This window comes from Aquila chrysaetos, chromosome 21, assembly GCF_900496995.4.
Source record: "Aquila chrysaetos chrysaetos chromosome 21, bAquChr1.4, whole genome shotgun sequence".
In the NCBI taxonomy this organism is placed as follows: domain Eukaryota; kingdom Metazoa; phylum Chordata; class Aves; order Accipitriformes; family Accipitridae; genus Aquila; species Aquila chrysaetos.
In genome coordinates, this window is record NC_044024.1 from 12,148,318 (window position 1) to 12,158,340 (window position 10,023).

At 42.3% G+C, this 10,023-nt stretch overlaps 1 protein-coding gene across 4 annotated transcripts in view; it reads right to left on the reverse strand.

Moving 5' to 3' along the window:
- Positions 1-9,805, reverse strand: part of DNAAF6 (dynein axonemal assembly factor 6) — a 33,198-nt gene extending 23,393 nt beyond the window's left edge. For 2 of the 4 annotated variants that reach the window (XM_041119190.1, XM_029996787.2), the window contains exons 1-6: positions 9,613-9,805; positions 9,042-9,156; positions 7,265-7,328; positions 5,676-5,781; positions 3,115-3,211; positions 2,237-2,322 (exon numbers count right to left, since the gene is read on the reverse strand). In XM_041119190.1, the coding sequence (XP_040975124.1) occupies positions 2,237-2,322; positions 3,115-3,211; positions 5,676-5,781; positions 7,265-7,328; positions 9,042-9,137 (449 nt within the window). In that variant the 5' untranslated portion in view covers positions 9,138-9,156; positions 9,613-9,805. Of the gene's footprint in view, positions 1-2,236; positions 2,323-3,114; positions 3,212-5,675; positions 5,782-7,264; positions 7,329-9,041; positions 9,157-9,313 lie in introns of all 4 variants that reach the window. The other 2 variants (XM_029996789.2, XM_029996788.2) reach the window with 2 other exon arrangements.
- Positions 9,806-10,023: the final 218 nt, after the last annotated feature.

Genomic DNA, 10,023 nt, shown 5'->3' on the forward strand with positions numbered 1-10,023 from the left:
TTTCCAACACTATTCCTTTCTTTCGGCTGTGGCTATGACAACGGTTTCCAATGATGGATTGTGAGCTCTCTCCACTGTTCTTGCTTTTGCACAGTGCTGCATTTTAAATGAAGAGGGAGGAGGAGCTGCATTTAAAATGCTCTCCTGGTGGTAAAAATCTGAATAATGCCTAAAGCCTGAAAGTGTCTTCAGGAGTCTGTCTTCTCTAGTAAAACCAAAGAAGTGGTACAGCCTGATTACAGATTCTGGCCAGTACAGTTTCACAAAGGGTATGTCTACACTGCAAAGCACAGTTCAGGTATGAGAATGGACTTACAGTTATAAAGTTGCTGGCATTTTAACCTACATTGAAGATTAATTCAGTGATCCCCTACCTGTGGCTCAGGCACATAATACACAAAAAAAGGCTGGATCTTGGACTCGGGAACTATTCCACAGTCCCTTGCTATGTTAGACATACAGCTTTTCCTGGAATGGCTGACAAGCCTTCCAGTTTATCTCCTCACGAGGATGTCTCAAGTCTGGACCCATTCAACTCTTCTCACTGACAACAGTTCAAACTTATTTGCTCATGCAAAACCCAGACTCTTTCCCCTCTCATCCCAGGCTTATATATTAACAATATAAATGATGGGCCAGTCTTGGACCTCCACTCTATTCACAGTGCAAACAGAATCAAGGGCACTTTAGAATCAACAGATCTGCCCAGCCAAACACTATAAAGCCTAACAAGACAACACGGTAGCATAGATGGGGGTTACTTTAAATTGGCATTTAAGTCATGCTGATTCTTTTTCAGACCTTTTCAGCTGTCTTGTAGGAGCCATGGCTGAAAGAGGTACAGTCAAAACACCTTTGCACCACACCTACTGAAGGTAGCCATTTGCTGTAATTTGGAGAAGTCGTTAAAATCAGCTTGGCTTAGAATCAGCCCCAGGACTACAGAGTTGGAAACAGTTCCTTTGAGGCATCCTACACGTCTGTGAGAGTACAGAGTTTTTCAGTATGTAGAACTTGAAACCTTGCTTGTTTCTTTCATATGGAGAAGACTTGTACTTATATTTGTGAAAGCAGCACTGGCTCAGGCTGTACCCAAGCAACCATTAGATTTACGGCGAACTTTTTATTTGCTAGGCTTGTGACTAGAGACAGCTGGATACTAAGAAGATAATGGCAGATCTGAGTCACCAAAAAGATAGAATTGCAAAAGAAAAAGGATGCTGAAGTTTTCCTACATCTGCAGTATTGCATTAAGCTACCTCTTTTACTACCTATAGGTTCTGCAAGTCATTAGCTGAACAATTATTCCTCCTGATCTTCCAGTTTCAGAGCTAGCACTTCCAAATATTCTTCCACTCCTGTTGCATCTTTGGGTTGAGTCAAAGCAGCGGGTAACCAACTCAGCCTGGTTTTGTCTGTGAGAAAGGTGGCTTTTCTATAGTTAGTCCACTAGGGACAGAACTTATTTGGGCCTTAATCCATGTCCTGCACCTTGAATTTATTTGCAGAAAGCTATTCATATATGGATCTTCCCACATCCCATTCAATGCAGCAAGTCAGCCCAGAGAGGATTAAGCTTTCTTATGAAAGCACTCTATTGTGAAGAAGGACTTAAAGCAAAACAGACAAGGGAATTATCTGGTAATCTCAGGCAGGGTAATTGCACACTGTGGGAAAAATGGAGGAAGACTGAGAAGTCTGAGAGTACATCAGTCAGTTGATTATCTTTGTAGGTTTGAAATAGCCTTATTAAAAAAAGAACTCAAAGGAAATCTCTTTAGGGAAACCTTGTAACATTTCCATCCCTGCATCCATGCCTGGATATGTCCACAATTTGTCTTTCAGCTTCTGAAAATGTATCTGCACATCTTGGGCCATCTTCAGTTATATATTTGTACAAATTAGTATTTAGAAAGCAAACTCCCAAGAAGTCCTTCAGGACTGTGGGCAGTTTTTTGCCGGACATTTTGGGCCCTTGAAGCCTTGCTGCTTAAGTAGCCAAAATCTGTCTTAAAGCTATTTTTGCTAGAACAGTATCACAGATTCAAAGCTAGCACACTATTAAACCTATGGAAGGACTATGGTTGTTTTAGTCCATATCAATTTTTCATGTGCAATTAATAATCCAATCTTCATCTTTAGTTTTGCTTTCCACACAGCATTCAGTTGAAGGCTTGGTTAAACCTCCTTTCAACCAAGATATTAACTGTACTTCTATCAATTGTGTTTCACTTACTTTTTGGGAGTTCGAAGGTCAAGAACTTTGTCCTGGATATCTAATGTGATGTCTGAGTACCTTGTCTCTGGTAGCTTGATTTTAATCTGAAATGATGGGTAAAGGTAAAGCTGTGGTTAGATATGTAGCCCTACAAGCCATAAAAGATCTCATCTTCATGAATATTTTGATGCTAGTGTCAAAGAGCAACATTCCAAATAGGTAATCTGTATCAGAGAAAATATGATAGTGAAAATCATTGCTTTCAATAGCTTAGTGATGTGTATTGATATCCTATTTTCTTCAAAATCCTGAGCTGATAATGTACTTGACATGTATTCTACATCCATCAAAACCCTCTGGCTTTGTGTATTCCAAGAACAGCTTTTTTCTAATACAAAAACTGCACAGCAGTTCTACCTGTCCTGAAGTTCAGAAAGCAGGGAAGTCTTTGATGATATAATAATGGGACAGGATCTGATATCTGCAGCTTTAAAGACTGTCAGTATTGTAGCATTCTGCTAACTTGTATACCTTGTAATAAATGCAGGCAGATGAAAACTATCTCCTTCCCAGCCCCTCTCCCCTCCAAAACTGTATCCAAGATGAAACTTCATCTTAGAGCTACTTTCTATTTTCCCCAAGTCTGTATGTGGCATATGCATTTGCACAGATTCTCCTGAGTACACTAGGACCTTGAGAAGACATACCTGAGTTCCTCAGGTTAGCAAGTGTAAATATTATCTACAAATGCTTGAAGAACTACAAGAAAATCCTACAGGAGGCCAAAGGCAGCAATACAGCTTGGTGTTTACATTCTGTCCCTCAAGAAGGTGGCAAGATTGAAAAAGGCAGAGAAAGGGCACAAAGAAGGGATGGGAGATACAGGTTCAGCTCACCACTACATCTTCACAGCAGGCTGTGGAGGGGTCTTTCCTGCTCATCCCAAAGAAGACATCCTCTGTTCCCACACACTGTTTGAATAAAATCTGATACCTGAGAAAGAGAAATAGTTGCCTAACAATACTGGAGAAGGGGCAAGAGACTAAAGGAGATGGTATTTCTCAGAGGACCGTAAATATCCTCATCACATGGTCTCTCCTCCTTTTCAGTCGCTCTTCAAGGCTTCAACCCACCTGCACTGGGTTTCTGTTCAGAGCCATGACTGAGTTAGCTAGAAGACAGGTGAAGATCATTCACTCCACCTTCCAAGGCAGTCACTTTGCTGCCTCCACTAACCAGCCTTTGCAGGATCAGGAAATGTATCCTAACTGAATATGATACTTATCAACTAGTTAAACACCACAAACTCTTGGGAAACAGATTTCAAAAGGATGCTGTCGAAATTACATGTGTTCTGTTCTGTCTTTCAACGTATTCTTGCAGCCTGAGCATAACAGTCTTTTGTCAGATTGTAATTGTTTTGCATTTGGCCAACATTTATTTTCTACCCCTCCACATCTACAAAATGTAGAATCACGTACTCCCTTGCTCTTGATACTTAATGAGTGAGGAAATACAAACGAAATTTGTATTTAGAACATACGTTACTCCTACTAAATTGAGCAAAATAAGTGGAGTGAGTCACTTCTCTAAGCTGTTGGAAAGAGTGTATGGAAAGTCTTTTTCACATCTCCAGTGTTCATATGCATATGTAATAATTCCTAAGTCAATGAGAAATCTGTCTAATAGCTCTGGATGCACCTCTCTAGCCATCTGTTTTCCTTTTGGGCCATTTTCCTTGATTCAATTTGATGAACTATTACAAAGACTTATACTCTCTTTTCATCTGTGCAACACAGGTCATAATTGCTTGAGGCTAGAGAAGCACCACATTTTACCCAGCAGGGAGGGGAAGGGTCAAAAAATGGCATGAGAAAAGCTTCTGTTGTGCCCACAATACAAAGAGAGCATGTTCTATACCTCACAGACGATGGTTTCAAGAACAAGTGTACAACTGTATGTGAGGCTATACGTGAATGTCAAATTCAGAAAGGCTGACTCTAAGTTCAGGTGAATCTCAGTCCTGTGTTTAGATCAGGAAATTGAACACCTCATGGCATGACTTACGTGCAGAGAAAAATGAGGATTCTGGACTACAAACTAGCATACAACGTGCAGCTTCATGGGCTTCAGTCCATCTGCTCCAGCACTCCAGGATATGGCATCAGAACACAATGATTAGAAATGCAAAGGCTGCTTTGTGGATTGATCCTGAAGGCTTTCTGACTTCTACAAACTACAACTAACATGCCTGATTGCATCTATTTCAAGAACGTTTTTGTTATTGTTTTTCTATAAGCAAGGGAAAAGACTCTGGTTTTAGGCTGTCCCTTGACAAAGTAAGATTGCATGACAAATCCTAAAAGTTCAAAACTGCCTGCATATAGCCTTTCTTCTTGTAGCACTATTTGTCTCTAAAGAGCTTAATTCTTTGAAATGCAAATATAAGTTGGAGTACTTTATGAATTTATGAGTATGAAAAATGCATGCATCTCGGTTGCAGCAGGAAAAGACAGGTATTTCACACAAATGGCATATTTGAAAGCTAGTAAATCATTTTGCTGGCCTAATTCCTTTCCTAATCCCACTTTATACAAGTACCTGACACTGCAAGTAATCTTATGATGGGAAAAACCAGCTCTACGTTTCTGTTATGCGATCAGAAGTTTTCCAAGGGAGAGGTTAAAATCACTCCTCTGGTGTTCCTTTAGATGCAACACCAATATCCTTCCTTTCTCGTTCCATGACACAAGCTTTTCAGATGGCTGTTTCACTCAAATGCAGTAGATGCTGTTTAACTCATATTTCCATTAATGCTATGTAAAGCTGTGCTGGTTTTGGCTGGGGTAGACTTAATTTTCTTCACAGTAGCTAGTACAGGGCTACATTTTGGATTTGTGCTGAGAACAGTGTTGGTAATTCAGGGATGTTTTAGTTATTGCTGAGCAGTGCTTAGACAGAGTCAAGGCCTTTTCCACTTCTCACCCCACCCCACCAGTAAGTAGGCTGGGGGGGGGCACAAGAAGTTGGGAGGGGACACAGCTGGGACAGCTGACTCCAACTGACCAAAGGGATATTCCATACCATATGACATCATGCTCAGCATATAAAGCTGGGGGAAGAAGGAGGAAGGAGGGGACATTCAGAGTTATGGCGTTTTGTCTTCCCAAGTAACCATTACTTGTAGTGGAGCCCTGATTTCCTGGAGATGGCTCAACACCTGCCTGCCAATGGGAAGTGGGGAATGAATTCCTTGTTTTGCTTTGCTTGCATGTGTGGCTTTTGCTTTACTTATTGGACTGTCTTTATCTCAACCCACGAGTTTTCTCACTTTTACCCTTCTGATTCTCTCCCCCATCCCCCTGTGAAGGAGTAAGCAAGCAGCCGTGTGGGGCTTAGTGGCCAGCTGGGGTTAAACCACAACAAAAGCCCATGCAGAGTGTCTCAGCTCACTTACTCTGGCTGTTCTCTAGGGTCCCAGGTATCATCAAATTCAGATCCTTCTGGGACCTCCTCTGCACTCCAAATAGTTTTCATGTTTTCAGATTTCACTTGAAAAGTACCTGTAAGTGATGAGAAAAATCACATTGTCATATTTTGGAATGTCTCTGTTCCTCTAGGTTTGTTGAAAACTTAGATTTTTCTAGGCTTTAGAAAAATCTTTGTATTAAAAGCATTCTAGTTAATGATTACAGTCTCCTTCACCTCAGTATCTTATGAATGAGAATTTGCAGAGGGAGGATGTTTTCCTTTCCCTTAAATCTCCTTTACCCAAACTCTATGTCAAGGAAATCCTCCTTTCAGGCATAAAAAAATCTAGCACTTCAAAATGGATAAAGTGTAGAAGTATGAAATATTAATCTTCTCCAAGCCCCCTGACATGAGATTTTTAAGTGAGCAGAGTAATTTACAAAAGGACCACCTCCTCACACAGAAATCCAGTTCTTCCCATTAATTATTGAGCACAGCCCAGATAATGTACTGAAGACACATGAAAGTTCATGGGCAGAATACTATGGTTTATGCCTGTCCTACATGGAAAAAATATATTTTCTAGTAAGGTGGTAAATCTGTAACTTGAAGGTTGTTATAGTAGAATCTCTGGCTATTGTTGGAATCCCAAGCAAAAATACTCTATTTGTTATATTTGCCACAGTTCCTTTCCTGCTACACTCATCCTGGTCCTTTTTGACCTTTCTTATGGCTCATAACTAAGCTGCCCAATAATGTGACAGCATTAGCTCCAGGAAGAAATTTACATTGACTTTGCCAAGACTAAACTTGTCTTCCTTTCTTTCCTGAGTACAATCCAAGGTGATGACACAAATTTAGGAACCTTCAAGATATCTGTTCTCATTGTCTGAAAGTCTGCCTTTTTATACGATGCCAGAACACCTGGAGTCAGGTGAAGCATGTAACTGTCCGTGGTTTCCAGGCAAAGAACTACATGCAGGAAGGAGAATAACTGAAAAATGTCTCTTGGTCAGTTGAGGGCAGCACTGAACAAAGCTTCTATTTTCTCCCATGTGTGGTCTAAATAGTTGTGAAACTTTTGGGGGGAATATGGTATGACTGCGTTTCACGGTACATGTTATAGCTCTTCTTCCTTATAGGCATAGGCTCAGTTCCATGAAGTTTACTCCACGAAGATACTTTCAGGTGAGTACTTAGAAGCCCATCTTCCTTGTTTGCTCTAAGTGAGCATTAACAATTCCATGAGCGTATTTATACGGAGCTTTTTGCTGCTCAGTTATGACTCCCCTTAGCCCATGACCAGGCTGTGCTCTGTACTCTGTTTATCATCACCACTTGAGGCTGCTGTGCTCTGGAGTTACCCTTTCTGCTTCTCTTTGTATATTTCACAGTTAAGCTTTCAGGAAACAAAGAATTTTACAGTGCAATTGTAAAAATGTAGTGCTATTTCCATCTCAAAGGTCAGTGACCACTCTCTTATTGAAGCAAACCCTATCAGTAGTAACTTACTACAGCTGTTATAGTCTGCTAACATGGGACTGAATGCTAAAACATACAAACACTCCTCCTTACCAGTAGCCTCTTTCTTTACTGGTCCAATACTACCAGGAGTCATGGTGCTAACAGAACAGTGTGGCTGCAAAAAAGGTAAATGGAAATTCAATCAATTTTCATAGACCCCAGCTCAGTAACAACAATAATGTTAATAAATATAAAATGTTATCTGAGGTCAAGCAAATCCCTGCTAGAATCCTAAAAATATTATCCCACAATTTCATGACCAAACCACTGAACATTCTCTCTTCTTCACTCTCCCCCAGCAGAAAGTGTCCTCAACACACGGGGTTTAAGTAGGACTCCCAGAAGCACAGTATTACAGACAGATGTGCTTTTTGAGTATTAGTTTCCATGGTATTTTGGCAAAATTTCCATGCTTTGCCTGCCATGAAAATATTGCAGGAAACCAAAGGTGCTACATGAAAACCCCATCACAGCATTTGGATTCCTTTTGACAGTAGAGATCATATGAGGCAACAACATTTTCCTCTAATTATGAAACAATTTAGTGCTAATAGGCCAACGTGAGGCATTTCTCTATATACGAAGATTCCTTGGTTTGATAAAAGTGCCTCATATGCACAGAACATTAAATTAAATCAAAATAAAGATTTCAGTTTACTCAGATTGACTCAGACTTAATTGACATCCCTTGTGGCAATTTTCCATTTCTGTCTCTGAAGTGTCATTCATTTTATTAATAAGATGTAAACAAATTCTTTTAAAATCAGGCTGTTTACTGCAAAGATGGAGACCAATAACGCTAGTTTTAAAAGGCAGGCATTAAACAGCTGAAGGGTAGAGTGTGAAGGACCACATCTACCACCTACTGAAAGGAAATTTTAACAGATATGCACCCCTTTTATCCCAAATATTACTATCATTGCCACTACTAGTGCACAACTGCTGGGTCAGACAGCTGGCTCTTTGTTGAGGAGTGATTTGGAGGAATGCTGAGGCATTTGCCATTTTTGTTATCCATGTCATAACTTTTGACTTGTTCAAAATCCTGAGAGACTTGGCAAAGTTTTGAGCCTTCACAGAGGCCTTCTACATTGCGATTGTTGGCACCTGTGGCCCTCCTGGGATATTTCACCCCAGCACACATGCATGCCTACATAAAAGCAGCAATTGCATATTGCAGGAACAATGTATGTTTTCCAAGAGCTATGATTTTCATGTAGTCCTGAGAGGAATTGATATAGAAGAATTGAAAGATATTTCTCATTAATCATTCAGATCATTCACCTTAGAATGATTACTCACCCCTCCCTATTCTACAATCACCAACATATCTATTGTACTTCAGTGATCAATTATCTCTACAGTTCTTCAACGGCTGACACACAAAAATAGTACACTCAGTCGCCTGTGGATATTTTAGTCTTTACTCAGAAATTGAGCAGCAACTTTTCTCCCTTTATATGAAGTATTTAGCTGTAATTTCCTTCATCTCTGGCGGACTTCAGGGAAAAGTAGGGGGAAGTCTAAAATATCTAAAGCTCTTTCAACTACATGTTCTCATTTCCTTCAGGCTGAAAAATTAAATCTCCCTCCCATTTTGTGGTCACAATCTCTTCTTGTTTTCCTGGGGCATCTTCCTTATTCTCTCCCTCAAGAGCTTGTTACCCTAAAAGTATCTTCTAGCTGTTTCAGTCAGTCCAAAACCTTCTAAGGTTTTCGTTCTCTTTTTACTCACTCTGGGAAAAGAGAGATTTGCTTCTCCTCAGTTAACAAGGTTAGGCTATGGTACAACATGTAAAAGAAACAGCATTTCTTATGACAGACTCACCACATGTTCATCATCATCATCATCATCATCTTCTTGAGCATCATGAAGTAGTTTGGAGAGGAACTGCAGAGAAGAGCCTGAGGAAACACTGTCCATATCAATACCCACCGTTCACCTATGCAGAAAAGACAAGTGACAGGTGAAGAAAGAACAAAATCTATTCTGTGCTGTCTGTAAAGAACAATTTTCCTAATGTGTGTTATGGAAGGATAAATTTTAGCCGACCTCTTACATGCATGATGTTAAAACACATATAATGGAATATAATCAACCTTTCCTCTCTGTGATCAGATTATAGACTCTTTTGCTCCACAGGCATTAGCTGCATCACAGCTCAAGCCTTACAGTGACTAGTAGCTCTGGTAGACCCCATGTCAACATGGATTTGCAGCTACTGCCAGGGCGAGGGCAGTAGGACGCCTTGGCTCAGGCCTGGTACTGAGAAGCCAGACAGAAGTGTTCGCAGAGGTTCTCTGCCCCGGCCCTGCTCCAGGCAGGCTTAGGGCAGCCCCAGCTCCAGGCCCCAGCCGAGAGCGAACGGAAACGCGGTGTCGGGGAAACCCGCCCTCACCACGGCGCCGCTTTGAGGCCGCACAGCGGCTCCCGACCCCGCGGCACGGGCGCCGGGGCACCCCACCCGCACCCCAGGCCCGGCGCGGCTCGGCCCAGCCCGGCCCGCCCCGGGGCGGCCGCGTCTCCAGCGGCAGCGAGCAGCCGCTCTGGCTCCCCCGGACGCCCCGGCGCCGCCGCCGGCCGCGTCCCCCGTCACTACGGCAACGGGCAGCCCGAAAGCCCCCCGCTCCGCCCGCCTCCTGTAGCCCCGCGAGCCAATCCGGCCGGCCCGCCCACGAGCGGCGGCGGGACTAGCCAATAGCTGCTGAGGGCGGGAAGGCCCGGCCGGTGGTTGGGAGGCGGCGGAGAGGGGCGGGTGCGGAGCGGCGGTAACGTGCGTCATCGCTGCGCGCGCGCGCGCGGCGCCTGG